The 20,226-nt window shown below is 46.2% G+C and overlaps 1 protein-coding gene and 1 long non-coding RNA gene across 4 annotated transcripts in view; one reads left to right on the forward strand and one right to left on the reverse strand.

Moving 5' to 3' along the window:
- CROT (Carnitine O-octanoyltransferase) overlaps nt 1–20,226 on the reverse strand; it is a 148,314-nt gene that overhangs the window by 56,106 nt on the left and 71,982 nt on the right. For both annotated transcript variants that reach the window (XM_075682590.1, XM_075682591.1), the window contains exon 3: nt 5,611–5,735. In XM_075682590.1, the coding sequence (XP_075538705.1) occupies nt 5,611–5,735 (125 nt within the window). The remainder of the gene's footprint in view (nt 1–5,610; nt 5,736–20,226) is intronic.
- Nucleotides 148–8,262, forward strand: LOC142573080 (uncharacterized). 2 transcript variants are annotated; one of them, XR_012826206.1, is made up of 4 exons: nt 148–214; nt 5,422–5,548; nt 5,622–5,698; nt 7,059–8,262. It is a non-coding gene; the product is annotated as an uncharacterized LOC142573080 (long non-coding RNA). The 2 variants fall into 2 exon arrangements; XR_012826207.1 differs by having other exon boundaries at nt 5,641–5,698.

The following is a 20,226-nucleotide window of genomic DNA, read 5'->3' on the forward strand; positions in this document are numbered from 1 at the left end:
CAAAAAAAAAAAAAAGAAATTGGCGCAAATTCAGGGGTGCGATCATTACGCGGGTTAAATTTCCCGGGAAAAGAATTTTTTTTTTTCATCCCGCGTTTGTGGTGGGATAACAAACAGGCGGCTGCCGCTGTAACAGTGCGGGACACCAAAACAAAAATGGCGGCCGGCGGGGCAAACCGAACGCGCCGAATGAGATTTTTTTTTTTTCCTTCTCGTGAGTACATTACATGCCTTGAAACAGTTTATTCCGTATCAGCAATGAATAATATCGTTAATATCGGCAAGCTTGCGGCAATAACGTCGCCATGTCCACTTTGAGGGGACAGAAACGGAGATGGGAGCACTTAGCTGCCAGTGACATAGAAACACATGGCGGGCGTGCTGCGGAAACTGCGGCATTTGTCTTCACTACTATCCTAATACGGCACCTTTCCGCTAAGGGTGGGCGAATATCTTAGCTGTGTTACAAGTGTCGGCGTATGAATAAGGCACACTTCTAACGTATCAGTCTCTATCGTTGCCGCCCGCGATTTGTTGCGTGCCCACGAGTGCAGACGAGAAGAATCGAAAGGCGCCTTTTTTTGTTGTTGTTGTTGACCACCACCATTATAAAGCCTACAAATAATAAAGCCAAGTCAAGTCAGACGGCCGTAGCTTTTTTTTTATGTCATGGAAGTGCGGAAAGTGATTTAAGGAATGAAATGGGGCATATGCTTAAGACTTAAATGTTTGGCGCGTGCAGACCGCTTGGTAATTGTCGTTCGCGTAGCATTCGACAGATGGTAAGCGCGATCATCATTAGCTAGACTTGGCACACGACATATCGCTGCGGCAAGTTCGGGGTGCGATCATTACACGGGAAAAAAAAAAATCGAATTTTGACGACAAAATTCGGGGGTGCAATCGTTACACGAGTGCTATCATTATGCAAGTGAATACGGTAATGGGGTTTTATGGCGCAAGGGTCAGGGAAGGCCAAACAGCGCCGAATAATGATATGACATAGTCAATGATGTCAATGTCAAAAGGTGTATGTGGCACCACTTTATGATGGCCTAAAACCATTCGCTGTAAAGTACTTAAAATATACGTTTAAATAAAATTATGACAGTGATAAATAGGGTGTACAATATATGCTGGACGAAAATAAATGATATGCTACTAAGAGGTTATATACTAATATGTGTCCCATCAGGGGCCTTCGGGAGTAAGGGTCTGGAAGCGTGCACTACACAAAACCCTACCATCAAAACAGCGCCTTCTCAAGAGAGGCTGCGCTATGAATAGTTTCGGCTCATAACATGTAGTAAGTGGATTTCATTGAAAAAATCGAATACTGGATCTTGTGTTCAATAACGGTTCTTTACCGAGAGACACTGCTGGATGAAGAGGGGTATGTTGTCTATAAACGATGTGGATGACTGTCAGCCTCTCACTACATTTACCACAGATCTGAGGTTCATCACCAGTCAACAAGTCGTAGTGTGTGCTGTACGTGTGTCCTATTCTCAACCGAGTTAAGAGGACATCGGCTTCCCGTGATTTCGTTGTTAATGGCGAAATGCCTAACTGTGGCTTAATTAGGCAAAGCTTATTAGATGTTTCAGCATCCCAAAGGTGCTGCCAGTAGCCTCTTAATTTTCTCCGTAGGAACGGTTTAAAATCTATAGCTGTAACAGCTATGGGATCATTGCAAGTTTTTGTTGTTATGAGCATAGATAGTTCATCAGCAAGCATATTACCCTTAATGCCTCTGTGGCCAGGAACCCAGCATATTACGATACATTGTTCAGCTGCATAAGTAGTGCACAGAAGTGAATATAGTTTAATTACTACAGGATTTTCCTGCTTTTGAAGCGACAATAAAGCCTTAACTACATTTAACGAGTCTGTAAATATACTTGGTTAAAACACATTGGCGGGCTAGTTGGATAGAATCCATGGTAGAGTGAATGAGTGTAACCTCATTCACTGAAGTGTTGTCCCCTTTGTCTTTGACACATGAAGTCCCCATAGGCAATTTCATAAGGTTTTTAGACTTGGGATTGTACTTTTATCCACAAATGACATGCTGGAGTTATCAGCCGAGAGGCAATAAGCCAGTCCTACCATTTCATTCCGCTCATTCAAAACTTGTCAAACGCGCAGTAGTGACATCATGATTCAACAATTCTTTGACGAAGCCATGTGACCACAAAATGGAAGCCAGTTTCAAAGAGCAGGCTAAGCGCCTGGCAGATTCTGGTTACCCGATGCGTATGCTAACTTCTGTTGCGGAGGGCTTAAGCAAAAAGTGCAGAAATGCGTCGAATGCAAGCAGTACCAATGCTAGAGCAAAGAAAGTTGCTGTGGTACCATACATTCATTGCATTTCACATAATCTCAGAAGAATAGCGGCGAAATCGGGAATAGACGTGGTTTTCTCTGCCCCTGAGCGTCTATCGAACCTATGCAAACAGGTTAACACAGAAAATAACAAAAGGCATTCATGTTCTACCCAACATCGCAAACAATTTGTAACCTGTACTCATAACGTTGTCTATGCCATCCCACTTTCATGCGGAAGAACGTATATTGGTCAAACCGGCAGATGCATCAACGAGAGATTAAAGGAGCATCAATATAACGTCACTAAGGTAATCTCGGGTCATTTGGGTATTCACTGCCGAGATTGTTCCTGCAAACCCATGTTTGGAAGCACTTCCATTCTGTATAAGGCTCATAGCAGGATGACGAGGGTGATTGTAGAGGCCTACGAGATAGCAAAATCAGAGCAAAAGTGCATAAGCAAGCCTTCGGTGTCACTATCGGAAAAGGAGATACGATTCCTTGGTTTGTCTTTGTGACGATTGTAGTACATGTTTTTTTTTTCCCTTGCCTTGCACACGTGTCCGGTTCAACGAAATGTACCACTCAATGTTTTTTTTTTTGCTGTTACGTTTGTTTCCGCTTGCACGGTATATATTTATCGAAGCGTGTGAAAATAAAAGCTATAGTTGAAAGTGAAGCGCTGTGTCTGTGTATCTGTTTCTTTCTTCGTCCCCGTCCAGTCGCGCTTATACACTCTACCATGTAAATATAATTGCCTCCTTGAAATTTATTTGCACAATATGCTTTACAGACGACAATAACATATACGACTCTGCTGCAAAGGTGCTGGTTAGTGTGTGCAGAATGTCATATTTCGAAAATGATGGTCCAACTGCGGCATAGGACAAGCTAAGCTGGCATGCGACTGATGCATCCGTGCAAAATTCCTTGCACAAGTATTTTACCTGCAGTTATATGAAGTATATTCAAATGTGTTCTTGTGGAGCATGCTTCGAGACTTCTACAAATGATGCGTCTCATTCTACGATCTCCCAGTGCCACGACGGTAGTGGCTTTGCAGGGTTTTTCAAACAGTGTTCTAGAAGTAAGACCTTCGTTTCTTCATTAAGCCTCCTAACGTGCAGCGAGAAGGATTGTCTGAATGTTGGGTGATTATGAAACAGTGTAGCACACATCATGTCATTTACAGAGGCATAATAAGGATTTTCAGGGTTCGAATGCACTATGTAAATATGTAAAATGGCTTAGGGAGCGCTCCAATAAAGTTAAAAAGCCTTCGCCGGATGGCTTCCTTGTCATAATTGCAGATGCCTTCCACAATTTGAAGATACAGTTGTTATTGGGAAAAGTAAACGCGAATTAACTCATCTCACCATTGAAAGTGCTAGCATTGAAGAGTTTGGCAATGCTTGTCTTAGCCAATCGTCCATGTCACTATCAACGAAGGAGTTGGAATTCCTGAACATGTGTTAAACATAATAAGTTTCGCCTAGTCTGCAAGTGAGTTGTACTATCCTTTGTTCTGTTACCTTGTCAGTAGACACGTGTGCTTATTAAAAAAAAGCGAGGGTATAAAAGTGGCATTCGTCCCAGAAATAGATTGTCGTTAGAAGTTAATGCCTGTGTGTCTCTGTTTTATCTTCTACGTTCTTGTGCCATTTGCGCTACAGGAAGAAACTGGAAAATGTTGCACCAACAAGCCCACATATCTACTTAAGGAAATTTATTGTTTATCCGCACTTCTGCTGAGGTCCAATAGTTCATCATAGCCAAGGTATCTGCATAGCCACAGCCTTCATCAGTCACCATTTTGGTCAAACCTGCGAAGTATCAAACTTGCGAAGCGAACGAGCAAGCCAGGCAAGCCTGCAATTGCTGGCAGACGGTATAAGCTTAGCTCGCTGGCTGCCAGATCCAGGGCCAACAGCCCTTGAATTTTGCTCTGCGATTGAGCAAGGCCCTCGCCACAAACTTCCATGGATTATCTTTTACCATGGGGGGGGAGGCTTGCTTAGAATTGTACGGTAGTTCAGTATGGGCTCACAGTAACTGGAATGTTCCCAAAAGAGAAAGTTCTGTAGCTTTTCATATTGCTTCTTGTTATGAAGTTCCAAACGAAGCCCACCACTAACTAGGAAGGAAGGAAGAAAAAGGTGGAGAAGGAAAGGCAGGGAGGTTAACCAGTTTAGCTCAACCAGTTTGTTACCCTACACATGGGAGCGGGATGGGGAGGAGAGAGAGAGAGAGACAGCATATGGCACAGTACACACATCATCAGTTACAGTCTGTCACTCTTGCGTGGTATGTGACATCACTGTCACAGCCATTTGTCTAAGCCCGTCTCTTTTAAAAACTGTAGTAGTCTCTTCGTCGCTTTCAGCTGTGACTAACTAGTTTTGTAGCGTTGTAACCTGGGCCTATAGAATCATCTAAACATTTTGCAAGAAATGTGAGATGACTCTCATGCTCTTTTCTGGTTTTGCATCGCAAAGTTTCCTCATTGGTGGCCAGAAAATTGAAACAGTTTGGTGTGCCTTCATTTCTTAGGGTGATCAGGGAGTTTCAGAAAATAACTATCTATAAGGAATCTTCAGTTTTCGGCAGCAATGCCAGCCACCCACTAATGGAGCCGAACAAGGGGACGCCCCAAAATGTGAAAAACAGGTCCTGCAAATGCCAGCTGTGCGTTACTGCTATAATCAAATGTGGTATACCCAAGGTTGGCTACTCACACAAGGTTAACCCTCGCTGCCTGGAAAATCAGAAGTAAAAGGAATAGTGGAGAATATAGGAGAGAATGGAAGTGAGAGAGACATGTGAAGATTGGACATGAGGATAAGAAAACGCAAATACTGATTTCCCCCGGGTGGGTCCGTGCGGGGGGGGGGGAGAGAGGGGGGGGCTGTCTAAGTGAAGCGGAGGTCAAATGGGTGTGTTGCCTCCGCTGAGGGGCCTTAATGGCCCAAGCACACCCAAGGATCCCTTTTTTCCCAAACACGACTAAGCCACGCACGGTTAGACATGAAAGGGTCCAACTCTTGTGTGCTCGGGTACGTGGTGTCGCAACAAACCAAATGCCTGTTGACGCAGATGCCCCTGTGACGCCTGGAGGAGAGGACACAGCGAGAACCTGTTCTACTAAAGTAGCACAGGCAGAGCAGGTGACAAGGCGTTCTTAAAAGAGAGAGAAGAAATGTGATGGCAAAAGACGTTGATAGTGAGTCCGATTATTGCCAGTGACATTTTGACAAGCAGCATACTTGTCAGGAGGTGACTCACCCAGTTTCTAGAGTGCTGTGCCCTTTGCAGGAGCCGCTGGTGGAGCTTGGCACCGACGCCATTCTCGAAGTCGGTGGCGATGCCCTCGGTGAGCACATACTCCTCATCTGACGCAACAGCACGAACTGCGGAAAAGAGAAACAAAATGCTGAAAGATAGAAGGCACTGGGAAACCACATATAGCAGTATCTTTTTTTCATCTCTGTAGTGGAATACGTCTCTCTAACACCATCTCAATCAATATGCTGTTTGTGAAGGCGAGAGTTAAAACAAAAGATGGCAGACAGTTACTGTGCCATGCTCTGTCCCACAAGTACCGCTGAAAAAAGCGCTCCTCTGCTGGTACTCGCTATATATACTTGTATATCTAGGTTTCAGCGCATGCAATCCAACATTCTGGACCAACGATTCTTTTAAAAACTACACGGTGCAACTTCACCTGTCCGAGAGATCCATTCCATCTTAACTGCGATCCCTGTTGAGATATGGTCTCTTTTTGGTATGCCTGAGAGCTTTCTTTATAAACAAAAGCCTGACAAGCTTCCTTTTTTCTGTTCCTGCAATTCGCATTGCATCTTATTTAGGTTGTTACTCTATTTCATTTACATCATAATTTGCTTTAGCCCTATGTGGACATTTCCCGGGGCCTGGTTGGGATTGCTTAATTTGCACTCAGATTATGTTTGCTCACCTTTGCATTTAATAAAGTTAAATGTGGCAAGCAGGATACCAATCTTCTTTTATTTCTTTTTTTGTGTTCTTGTTTTGCTTTTCCTTTTGGTGCTATCCAGTTAACATGCCAGTCGACGATCAATGATTCAGGCTGCATTGCATGTGCGGGAGAAAAAAATGGTGCGGGGAAAAAATAATTTTTGCCGTTTTAAGAGTCAGAACCACAATGTGATTATGAGTGGGAGATTCGGATTAATTTTGCCCACCTATGGTTTTTTGACATGCACGTAAACCTGAGTACACGGGCGTTCTTGCATTTAGCCCCCATCGAAATGCAACCACCACAGCCAGGATCGAACGCACAACCTCAAACTCAGCAGCATAACAACGTAGCCACTGGGCTACTGTGGACATGAGAGTCAAATGAAAAGAGTGAAGGTCGAAAATGCATGGTTGTTAAACACCAAATGTGTTCCTTGTTATCGATATATGCCCCTGGTCTATGTGAACAACGAAGCTTCAGGGATAGGCCAGCGCAAATAGCTTGGCAGCTTGCTGCTTCAAAGGGTATGCTTGTTAATGGCTCATCTACAAATAGCGAACTCTGCCAACTTCCTTGAAGTGTCTCGAAGACACCGGGCAATCCGTGTACTACAATACGCTGTGATATGAGCAATTGTTTAGGTGTAATCTAGCTTGCAAGAAAATAAGCTTATTAGCTTCTCCCGATTGACCAACCACAAGAAATGAAAAACACTCTTCTTCTGATATTTCAGCACACTCCAAAGGATGGTCAAACAAATGCGGCAGCCATCTATCATGGCTTCCAGGTGAATCACTATAGGGTGTAAACAAGCATTGAATATCAACCTCAAGGCACCTGTCACCGTTGCTGTGGCAGCCCCCAGGCTCGTGCATCAAGTACCTCCGGTCTTACTTCCTGTATTTGGCCATACAGAAGTCCAACTACTAAACCAAAGGATATGCTATATAGGGTGTCTCAGCTAACGTAGGCCAGTCTCTTCAACGAAATAAAATATTTTAGGAAAACGCAGTGCAAGGTAAGATTTTAAGACCTATGGTGCTCGGTTGTCAGATTTCTGATTCTGCAGGTCTTATGATTGTATCTTGCACCTCATTTTTAAGATATTTTTTCGTTCATTGAACAGATTGGCTAACGTTAGCTGGGACAAACAGTATCCATTGCTGAAATCCCTTACCACACCACATTTACCAATGTAGTTAAAGCCAGAGTTCTATGAATTCCTCTATTTGTGCTACTGTTTTGAAGTTATTTCGATTTTCGTTTTTTTCTTTACTTTCTAGCTAGTGCACGGTCAATGTGTTTGTGGACCACAACTGTGGCTGGCATTCATTCTAAACATTTTGCTATGCTAAGTGCTTGTTCTTACTTAAACAGATATCTTCCATTAATCTTTGCCACAATACAGAGGACATATTCTGCTACGATCGCCTTAGCCACACCTTTGCCATCGGGCGCGTGCTGACTGGCTGTTTCAGCAGGACCGGAAAATGAAAAGTGCCATCTAGTAGTTCCAGTATACAATATGAGAAATGGTAGTTTATAGTATTTTATGATGGCGGTTTGCAGGTGGTTTTGCACAGTGATATTTGTTGACTGTTCATTGGCTAGCGCACTGTGTTGCCTTGTATAAGTGACAATTTTCAGTGACAGTGTCTTGGAGCAGCTGACAGCAGCACCATGAACAATGCTTTGCTCGCACACCGGTGGGAACGACATGCATGCCCCAGCCGTGACCCATTCGCCATGATGGGAGAAGCTTTTCGACAGCACTTCCTGTGTCACTTTATATCATCAAAAAAGTTGCAGTTTAGCCCGAAAGGCAAAGCATCTATTGTGATAACAAATTAGTGTATGAAGTAAGGATGGTAGTTTTATTGGCTATATAAACTTGTAAACATTCACTTACTAAATAAATTTACAAGCACGATGTCACACGCGCACGGGTAAACATGAACACACCACGCTCAATGACTGCGGAAACTCGCTGTGAAAATGCTGGAGTGAGGGATTGCAGTAGCAGCAACCAGCGATTGACCTTCGTGAATCTCTCGCTTCAACTAGAACGAAACGTCAAAAGCACAGCAGATACAAAGCTACCGGCGCTACGCCCACCCTGCAAGCATCGCAGACCGCTTTGAGGGTGAGGCCCACGCGGGTGCACACTTTGGCCACGCCATAAGCAGCAGCCACCAGAGAACGCTCTCCCTCGCCTCACACCCGTGCCTCACTCGTGACAAAAGAGGGCGCGCTTCCGCCCCATCTTCCTTGCTCATGCACGCACTGTCCGCACGCGAAGTTTCATCCTATTTCTTCCTAGACGCCAGTGCTCGTTCCTTCATTGGCGGAACGATTTCACCTCCAACAGGTGTACGTTTCCGCCGCTTCCCTTCAAAGTTGCGCCCGCGTTCAGTTCGCGCTGAGCGCGAAACGCCTCTTCTTTGCGACGGTGCCTCTTCGGATGACTTATTATGAAATTATTAAGGTGTTATTAACTGTTATGAAAGCAATGTAAACATGAAAGGATTGATGCCACCAGTGAAATTCTGCCAATTCACAAGAAAATAGAGGGTGTCTACCAAGTTGACATTTCCAAATTCCCTGAGTTTTCCAGGTTTTTCCTGAGCACCTTTGCAAAATTCCCTGAATGAGCCAGATCATCGTTTATGTCAAGACAGGCTGACACCATGTTGCCCGATGCTGTCACTCTCTAGTGAGCATGTTGAAACAAAAAAATGACTTAATCCAGTTTGAATAGTAAGGAGTAATATCTACTTTATTTAAAAAGAAAACAGAAGGAACGTGTTAGGAAAATGTGCAGCGGAAAAAATGGTAAAACCCATTTCAAATTGAGTCGAACATTTTTAAATACGGATGAAAAGGAGATGCATACATAAGTAAATACTTCTGAATATGAGCTATTTCTATCAACTGAGAGCAAGCTCATCGGTATGAGGTCTAAAGTTTGTCACAACTAAGACTCTCTCTCAGCAGCTGGGAAGTCAACCTCAACTGTCCTGACATACTCTCAGCCCATACACGACATCTCAGTGTTGGGTTTCACTGCTTTAAAGAGTTTATTTTGGTTTGGATGAGGGACAGCTGTATCTCAGTGTCAACCAACAGTTTGTTTTTTGAGCTCAAGCTCCTTCAAAAAGGCGGCGGCACACTTCCTTTCCTGTTAATTCCTCAGTGTGTCGGTCCTTTCTGTTCTCATCCTCCTTCTGCCACGCTTTCACCCCATGGATCATTTGAAGTATCCTCTTGGTCAGTTGTACAGTCAACATCCGATTTTTCGGACTCCTTGGGGGCCGCAAAAACATCAGAAAAATCGGGCAGTCCGAAACAATGAACGCATGTCTGTAACTGCCCTGAAAGGCTAAAATTGCGACAGGCACGTCCGAAAAAGCTTTTAAGGCCTGCCAGTAGACTTATTAGGCATATCAGTGCTCATACTGTGACAGGACATGGGCGTGCACATGTGTATAATTAAGGAATACATACTGTGACCCGTGACAATTGCCCCTTCCCACACTTGTTATGCTTCGCCGCCTAGCACTGCTGAAAGCGGCGAATTCTTTCAATAAAAAACATGGCACCGCACGGCAAGAAGCATAACAGCGAACGCAGAAGCAGCTATGCCTAATGCTGCCGTTGTAGTGGTTACGGCTGCCGGCGGATCTGCGAGCAATAGTGCCGGTTTGAGGCCGCCATGTCAGTTAGGGCAATATACATCGACTATTTGGAGTATGTGGTGGTTCCGCAAAGCCGTGCAAATTATCGGGCATGTCCGAAAATGTGTCTGGAAAATCGGCCGTTAACTAATCTGGCAATACATTGTGCTGATGACACGGCGTCAATGACGATTCGTTGCGATTCCACTGTTACTGGAGCCAGCATTAACACAACTTTCATTACCTTTCAATAAAGTTACAGCTAATTTTCCCTGATAGAAGCATAAATTCCCCGAGTTTTTCCAGATTTTTCAAATTCCCTGAGAATTCCCGGTTTTCCCGGATGGTAGACACCCTGAAATAGTACGAAAAAGCAGATGACAGACATGGATTACTGCGGTGCGCCGAACAAAGTAAACTGGCAAACGAAGCTATCTCGTTCATTGATCACTCGCGAGTGTATGGTGGTTTTTACATGTAATCCACATGAATTTCGTGATTGCTGGGCATATAATCCTTTTATTCAAACAAAAACTTTCAGTTCAACCAGCACTTGTCCCGTCTTCTTTCTCGTGTTTCGTTTGTGTTTGCGCTGCCCAAGAATGGAAACCACTTCTGTTGCATGCGCTAGTAGTGGTCAAAGTTGATGCGTGCCGAGAAATTGAATATGTGCACGATGCATTGAACATGACCGGAGTTCATTCCTGCATCACCACTGCACCGATCAATTGAGTTACTGGACGAGACATGCTAGCATCTTGGTCTCGCCGGCATTGCTGAAGCAGAAATGATTATTAATTTCAACTTCCGTTTCTTGAGCACTGTTAAAAAATGGCCAAGTTATTTACGTTGCTGCCTCTATTCTATATTGTAGGGGACGTACTAGTCGAAGTTGTGTGCGCGTGTCAAACTTGTGCAATGCGGCGACATATTTTGTTTATTTCCGCACAGTGTTGATGGAAGTTCGTTGTCTCTGGCAGAGACAACAAGGATTTGTAGCGAACATTTTGTGGGAAACTGCAAAAATGAATTTACCTAACACGCATTGTATGAGCCAAAGATTTTTTCAGCGGCACATACGACATCTTTTCCCATTGCCTGCTCCACGTCACTTACATGGCTAAGCAGACGCTGCCCTTTCGCTGCATTGCAGCCATGAAAATAACCGTCATGTGTACCGATTGTTGGAATCTCAGCGCTGACACCCGTTGTTGCACCTGGGTCGCAAGCCCCAAGGGTAGCGTTGGCCTGGCGGCCTGGGGCACAACTGGAAGCATCCGAAGGTCCTGGCAAAGCATGAGTCGACTGCTAACAGAACAACTTGTTTATTCTAGCATCGCAAAAGAGCGGCCGGTCAGGTCGACCGAAGTGGAGAGACGGGAGAGCACGTTACTCAACAGAAGAAATCGGAGCCTCTCTCTTGGCGTCCGGGGGCAGCTGCTTTTATACTCTCGCAGTTGAGGGCAAGAAGGAACGCCTCGATAGACGCGCACGTGACGGCGCCGCTCGGGCACGTTGAGACGAGTAGGTGACGCATCCGCCGGGCCGGCGCCGGTCAGACCTCCTCGCTTCACAGTTGGGGGAGCTCCTCTCCCCGGCTGCCGCGCTTTGACAAGCGTGGGCACCAACATGCGCACACACACACACACACGCACACTTGCAGACACGTGGCATTGAAACATGCCTGGACGCGCTTGGCGGGGAGGCGTATCGGCGGCGCTGAACGGGCAAAAATGTCTGCCGCTTTGAACGAAGCCCCGGCGTCCGTTGCATCCGCGCCGGCTATACCGCGCGTCGTAGTCGAAACGTAACACGATCTTCTTAAAGGCAAATATAAGCGTGTACACTGTCTGAGTAAAAAGTCCATGCACACACACGTAGGCACACATCGTGCACGGTAAGAAACGTGTCCAAACACGCGCAGTGCAAGAGGCAATCAAGGCGGTGCGAACGAGAGATGGGAGAGGTATACACCCGCTAGTTGAACTTTGCCCCGCATGCGGCGCTCTCAGGCCAGCGCGAGTGGAAAAGCAGGTGGAAGAGCTAAAAAATGAGCTAAATAGGGAGCGTGATGCATGCAAGGTAGCTGAAAAGACTTTAAGCAGCCGAGGAAAAGCTGAACAGGGCCGCCATTGTGAACGAGAATGCGCGTGACAATGGAACGCAGCACCCCGACGTGACAGGAGGAGTGCTAGCAAAGTACGTGGAATGCGTGCAACATGGTGAAGGGTTAGCTGGAAAGAGCGGCACCTACCTGGAGGCTGGCACGCGGAAAAAGAAGGAGCAGAGAGGACAATGCCTCTTCTCAAGTCCGAATCACGCGGAAAAGGACAAAGGGAAGCAGGGAGAGGTAGACGAGAGTGAAATGATGATTATGGCCGGCGACTCAAACTTGGAGAGGTGCTCAGAAGCAATTGTGGAAAGGGGGAAAGGCGATAAAAGAGTGGCAGTAGGGACGTTTCCGGGGCGGACGCTGGGTACTGTCATGGAGCGAGCAAAAGAAAAGCTCGCGGAAAATGCCCACGTGCACAACCTTGTCATAGTAGCAGGTGGGCTAAATGATGTCCTAAACAAGAAAGGGACAGGTCTAGCCCAGTGCTCGGCAAACGGGGTGGACGACTTGTGCGAGCTATCCCCTCAAGTGCAGATCATGTTATGCATGGTGCCGGAGGTGGCTCTACGTGACAGTCATGTACAAAGAGCCGTAGTGGCTGCTAATGAGGCGATATGGAAAATGAGCCGAGAGAAAGGCTTCGAGGTTGTCGAAATAAACAGGGAAGTGAGAAGTTGTGGTGGTTTTAAATGAGACGGGATCCACTTCAATTACAGGCTGGCATGAGAAGTGGGCTGGCGACAGTGGTCGTGCTGTTGCTTTTTTAGGGTGCCCATGAGCGCTCAGGAGGCCAGAGTGGGCAGTAATGAAGCAGGTCCCCTAGGGGAACCTCAGAAGAGCATCGCCATCAGTAGCAGAAAAAGGAAAGCAAGAAAAAGAGCTTGCTATGCAATAGGCTACATAAACATGCCGGGTGGCAAAAGAAAGGAAAAGTGGGCAGAGATTGAGGAGCAGTTAAATAGAGAACAAATAGGGAGTGTATGCGGTTACAGAAACGCACCTTAGAGACTCGGAAGAGCCGATTGAGAATTATGTTTGGGAAGGGTGCAACAGGACTAAGTCAGAAAGAAAGGGAGGGGGAGTCGGAATGCTCATCCATTAGGGAGCCAAATAATAATATTTGGGGTTTTACGTGCCAAAACCACTTTCTGATTATGAGGCACGCCGTAGTGGAGGACTCCGGAAATTTAGACCACCTGGGGTTCTTTAACGTGCACCTAAATCTAAGCACACGGGTGTTTTCGCATTTCGCCCCCATCGAAATGCGGCCGCCGTGGCCGGGATTCGATCCCGCGACCTCGTGCTCAGCAGCCCAACACCATAGCCACTGAGCAACCACGGCGGGTGTGGGAGCCAAATGGAAAAGAGTAAATTAAAAATGTCAAGAGCATCTTTGGTTAACAGGTACAATTAGTGGGAAAAAAACTTGGCTGGGCGTTACATATTTGTGAACCAGAAATATTTGCACAGAGAAGAATAAAGAGTTAGTTGAATGCATAAGCGCTGACATTAGGGGTTTCGGGAATGGTGCTGAAGTTATCCTATTAGGTGACATGAATGCCCATATACAGGATTTAGATGGCTATACCGACAACAGGAAGTCAGTGCTAGACCTTTGTGAGCAACACAACCTCGTTATTGTGAATACAGGGCCTAAGTGTGAAGGGCAGATCACGTGGGAAGTGGGAAACTGGCAATCAACCATTGAGTTGAGTTGAGGCTAATGGCACATAAGCAGCTTAGGCTATCATGCGCCAAACACTAGGTATGGATTCTTTCAATAAGTTGGGACACCTCGCAATCAACCATTGCTTACTGTCTGATGACAGAAGGAATTCATGATAAGTTCAGAGAAATGGTTATTGATGAGGAAGGGTATAGCAGCATAGGGAGTGAAAGTGAGGGAAGCTCGCAGTAAAATTAAGTATGAAGAATGGAATGACTGAGGAATATGAATGACTGAGGTATCTGTACAGAAAAAACATTGATTCACAGTGGAGGAAAAGAAGTAGGAAGCTTACCAGCAAATATGTGGCCTGTAGGGTGGGCAACACAGCAACAAAGAATGTCAAGCAGAAAGTCAGAGACGCCGAAATAATCTCATGGGTGGCAGCAATGGAAAAGAAACCTGCCATGAGTAGCTGCTTAAGAGGAAAAGCGAAATCGGGAAAGAAACAATTTATGATAACTCTAAGGGAAGCTTGTTACTTTTCGAAGCGAGATTGGGATGCCTTAGAACACACACCTATAAAGCGAGATGTAAGAAGGAAGAAGAAGCATGTGCTTGCTGCAGTAAAGCTAGGGAAACTTTGGAGCATGTTTTATTAGAATGTGAAGACGTCTACCAGCGGTCGATTTAGGCACCACTGGCCTCCTTGAAGCCCTTGGGTTTAGCGAGAGCAGCGGAAAAGTAAACATGTCCACAATAGGGATTAGTAAGAGGCGATTGGAGGATTGGTGGAAGGAAAGTAGGGAAACTACAAAAAAACGGAGACATATAAAAGTACAGTTCGCAATAGGGGATCAGAAAATTTATTGTGGGAGTTCATAGTTGTTTTTTTTTTCTTTTTTTATTGCTTAACCTAAGTAGGACATTAGGCAGTATAATAGCAAGAGCTTGGTGGCAGAACCCACCGCTCAGTTCCAAAGGGGACGCTCAACATCCATCCATCCATCCATCCATCCATCCATCCATCCATCCATCCATCCATCCATCCATCCATCCACCCACCCACCCACCCACCCACCCATCCATCCATCCGAGTTGTGCGGTGCGGACGCTTGCTCCCAGGCAGGACAATGGATGCAGTACTGGGAGAGACAAAAAACGAACTTTCTAATAATGTTGCAGAGCGTAATTTGGTAGTGGTAGCGGTGGGGCTAAATGATGTCCTGAATGTTGAAGCCACAAAAGTAGGGGAAAGATTAGCGGAGGGAGTCGACGATTTAAGGGCGATAGAACAGCAAGTCCAGATCGTGGTATGCACAGTGCCGGAGGTGCAAGGATGGAACGGAGAAATTACTAAGGACGTTGTGGCTGTTAATCGGAAGATAAGAAAGCTAAGCCAGGAGAAAGGCTTTGAAATGGCATACATAAACAGAGAAGTGCATAAAGCAGGCTTTGGCGGAGGCTTCACACGAGATGGTGTCCACTTTAATGGAAGGCTAGGAGCAGAGATCGGCTGGCACCTGGCAGGCCAGGCACTAGCTTTTTTAGGGAGTCCACTGCGGCTCAGGGCGTAGGGGTAGGTAGAAACAATGTAGAAAGTGCAACAATAGAGGCTGAGACCAATAAAACTGCTGCTAGGAGGTCCAGTAAAAAACTACAAAAAGGAAATTTAACACCAGGATCAGGAACATAAACATGCAAGGCGGTAGAAAGAGAGCGAAGTGGTTAGAAATAGAACAGCAGTTAAAGGACAAAGAAGTAGATGTATACGCGCTATGCAAAACATCTCAGGGATCTAGAAGACCCACCGTTTATTGAGGGCTACGTCTGGGAAGGGAGCAAGGGAACAACAACGGAGAGGAAGAGAGGAGGGGTAGGTATGCCGATACATCAAGGAACAAATTGGTAAAGAATAAAGTCAACTTTCAAAGAACATGTCTGGGTATCAGGTACAATTGCCGGTAAAATGCCATGGCTAGGAATAGTTTGTTTAGGGACAGGGGACAAATGCAGGCAAGGAAACAAGGATCTAGTGAAGTGTCTCAATGACAATATAAAGCAGTTTGGAGAAGGTGCCGATATTATTCTGCTGGGTGACATGAATGGCCACATCAAGGATCTGGATGGATGCACAGATTGTAACGAGAAGTTGATGCTAGACTTCTGTGAGCGGCACAACCTAGTTATAGTAAATAGAGAAACTGAGTGTGAGGGACCAATCATGTCGGAATCCCGTAACAGGCAAACAACGATTGATTAAAAATTATGTGGTCTTACGTGCCAAAACCACTTTCTGATTATGAGGCACGCCGTAGTGGAGGACTCCGGAAATTTCGACCACGTAGGGTTCTTCAACGTGCACCTAAATGTAAGTATAAGTACACGGGTGTTTTCGCATTTCGCCCCCATCGAAATGCGGCCGCCGTGGCCGGGATTCGATCCCGCGACCTCGTGCTCAGTAGCCTAACACCATAGCCACTGAGCAACCACGGCGGGTAAACGGCCATTGACTACTGCTTAATGTCGCAGGGGATGTATATCAAGCGCGCAATAATGGAAATAGACGAAGAAGGGAAGTACAGCCTTGAAAGTGACCATAAACGTATTAGTCTACAGTTGGGAGCCCAGCTCAAAATAGAAATGCAGGGAAGTCAAAAAGAGTACGCAAAATTAAATGACGAACAAATAGCGCAAATAGTGGCCGGCATAGAGGAAGCAATAGAGAAACATCCCATGGTAAAGTGGGATTATAATCAGTTAGAACTACTCACTAGTACAAAAATAAAAGAACTGAAAGGAGTAAACCACTGGAGAGGAAAGAGGAAATTAGGAAGGCCATCGAACAACGACAGCTGGCATCACGGGAACACAGAAGCAAAGAGGGCGCAGTTATCTGAAGAGGAAATAGGCCAAAAATGGGAATCTTATCGACAAAAGAAACAAGTGCAGGTCCTCGTCCAGGCTAAAATAAAGCTGTCCTCTGATCGCTGGCTGGCTGAAGCTCGCGATGCAACTAAAGGGGGGTCAAGAAAATTCTGGAACCATATAAGCTGGCTGGGTAAAGCGAATCACAGAAAGCAGGAACAGATTCACGATGCCAAGGGAAAATGTTTAGAGGGAGATGACGCCATGAACTACAATGGTTCAGTTATAGCCGAATCATTTAGGAAAGACGATAGCGTAATCGCCCCAAATGAGGGATCAACACAGGATAGCACAATAGAAAACAGCCTAGAACTGACCAATCTTAACTTGACAAAGGTGGAAGCAAATGTTCCAAAATGCACGTCCGCAGGGATAGGTGAAATTCCGATCAAGTTAATTAATGAACTTGGCCCAAGAAGCAAGGAAACGCTGATAAAAGTATTGGAGGCAGTCATAGCAAATAAGCAAATTCCGCACAGCTGGAAACAGAGTAAAATGAATTTGATTTATAAAGGGAAAGGCGATAAGACGAACACAACATCCTTCTGACCAATTACGATAACATCAGTTATATATAGGCTGGCGATGCAGGCGGTGGAATTAAGAATGCAGTCAGAATACTCAGAGAACTTCAGAACGGATTCAGAAGTGGTAGGTGCTTAGATGATAGCCTGTTCGTGCTTACCCAGTGCGTAGAAATAGCTAAGGCAGAAAATAGACCTCTGTACTTAGCCTTCCCGGACATAAGCAGTGCATACGACAATGTGAGCAGGGAACGCCTGTGGAGCATATTAAGAGATGAAGGTACCGGTCATGAGGTAATTGGTTTCCTACAGGAAATATATCGAGAAAATAATGTTGAAATAACATGTGAAGGAATTAAGAGTACGTCAACTGTCGAGGTACAAAAAGGATGAAGGCAAGGTTGTCCTCTATCACCGCTTCTGTTCATGCTTTATATGATAAGTATGGAAAGAAGGCTACAAGGAAGCAATCTAGGGTATAATCTGTTGTACAGATTAGGTGAAAGGTTGTTGAGCAACGACTACTGGGTTTAATGTATGCGGACGATACTGTACTGTTAGCAGATAGCCAGGAAGATTTGCAAACAGTGGTTAATTATTGTGGAGACAACGGAGACAGTCTAGGTTTCAGTTTTAGCACAGCTAAGTCTGGTGAGATGTTTTTCAACGATACTGTTATGGTGAAGGGAAGGAAGAAGTTGGATTGGACTAGAGGAATACGAAGTCTGGCAGTTGCCTGAACGCCATTAACCTCAGTTAAAAATATACATTATTTTACACTCGTGGGCCTGCTTTCTTCCTGCAACATTTTGGTGGAAGGTGCGGGGTACAATCACGGAACTTCGCAGCGGACGTCATCTACTTGCCGCCACAATGGCATATCAACCGACACAAGCGACAACGCCTCAGCAGCCCGTGCCAACGGTCATCCTCACTCATCCGCGGGACCCAGGGACATTTTGTGGCATGGACAACGCCGACGTCGAGGACTGGCTTACGATGTACGAGCGAGTGTGCGACAACAGGTGGGATCTAACAATGATGGTAGCAAACGTGATATTTTATCTAAGAGTAACTGCGAAGCAATGGTATGACACACACGAAGCTGACCTAACGAGCTGGGATGTCTGCAAAGAAAAAATGCGAGACCTGTTTGGCAGACCTGTTGGTCGTCAGCTGGCAGCAAAAAAAGAACTTGCGTGCCGCACTCAGACATCCACAGAATCCTATGTCATGTACATACAGGATGTGCTGGCCCTCTGTCGCAAGGCTGATGACAACATGACTGAGGCAGACAAGATTGGTCACATACTGAAAGGTATTGCAGACGAAGCCTTCAATCTCCTGATGTGTAAGGATTGTGCCACTGTGGATGCAATTGTAAAGGAGTAAAGGAGTGCCGGCGCTTCGAACAAGCGAAGGGCTGCCACGTCGCTCAAACTTTCGACTGATTGCCCAATACCGCCGCAACATCTTCTTGCGAAGACCCGCTGCGGTTCGTTCAGCCCGCAGGACTGGAAGATATCACGCGCATCGTTCGCTGTGAGCTTGAGGCCATGGCTCCGGCTCCAGTTCGTCTCTACTGCCAGGAAAGTGTGCCCGCTATCTCCCTTATACTAGCGGTCGTTCAGGAGGAAATAGCAAGTTTGGGCATTCCATCTCTCTGCTCCGTCCGCCATACAAACACCTACCAGATTTCTCCGGCCACTCGCTCCCAGACGCAAAGCTTTCCGCCACCCCGTTGCAACCCTGCTGACTGGCGCACAGCAGATGATAAACCCATGTGCTTTAATTGTTCCGGTATTGGACACATCACCTGTCATTGCCGCAACCACTGGTCGTCGCCTCCTTGGTGGTCGTCTCAGAGTCACTACCGCCAAGTACCAGACAATCTTACTTTCTCGCCCTGTACGCCGACTAGGAACATCAACGCCGGCAGTGCTCCACCAAGGTCTAGCTGCTCCCCATCTCCGCAAGGTCATAGGTCCCGTTCGCCTCTCGTTCACCGCTCTTCATCCCCTTCTGCAACCGGTCGCTTCGCTTCGGGAAACTAGGCGGTGCAGCTCCCAAAGGTGAAGCTGCAACTACGACCCTGCCCACAAATCCTCAGTTGACCCTGCCTACATGTGGAAACCTACTGGATATTGAAGTTGATGGCGTTCCTGTTAGATCTCTCGTTGATACAGGAGCGCAGCTTTCAGTTATGAGCGCTGCTCTCCGCCGAAGGCTCAAGAAGGTTCTGACACCCACCGTACTGGGCACTGTGCGAGTCACCGATGGGAGTACTTTACCTGTCCTTGGAATGTGCACAGCACGTGTGACCATTGGGGGCCATTATACATTTGTTCTATTTATCGTCCTTGAACACTGTCCGCACGACCTAATTCTCGGCCTCGACTTCCTTTCGAAACACTCTGCCCAAATTGACTGCTCTGCAGGTGTACAGTTGGATCTGCCGCTTCCTGCCAACGCAACAACTTGTGCTTCACACTGCTTATGTTTTGCTGAGTTTGCAAGGCTGTCTCCACAAGCGGCTACAAATGTCCTGACGCCCTGTCTTCCCGTACCTGATGGCAAGTACGTCATGTCGCCGCTTACTGACGTGGTTTTGTCGTGCAATATTGCCCTGCCGAGCACCTTAGTCCGGATCCGCGAAAACTGCACTTGCATGCCCATCCTCAATTTTGGATTTTCGTCGCATGTGCTGCCACACGGTATCGCCATAGCGCATATCACTCCTCTGGAAGAATTTGAGGTTTCTTCTTTGACCTCTGAATCCTTCCTCAGTACCAACGGACCTTTGTCACCCACTCCTCCGTACTCGATGCCTACGGACGATGTTTCTAAGATGATCGCCCCTGACCGTCCTTCCGAGCAAAGAGCAGCTCTTAGTCACCTCCTGTCATCTTATCGGCACATCTTTGATTTGGACGACCGTCCACTTGGCCAGACATCTGTTGTCACACATCGCATCAACACCGGTGACGCCAGCCCCA

This window comes from Dermacentor variabilis, chromosome 2, assembly GCF_050947875.1.
Source record: "Dermacentor variabilis isolate Ectoservices chromosome 2, ASM5094787v1, whole genome shotgun sequence".
NCBI classification, from domain to species: Eukaryota; Metazoa; Arthropoda; class Arachnida; order Ixodida; family Ixodidae; genus Dermacentor; species Dermacentor variabilis.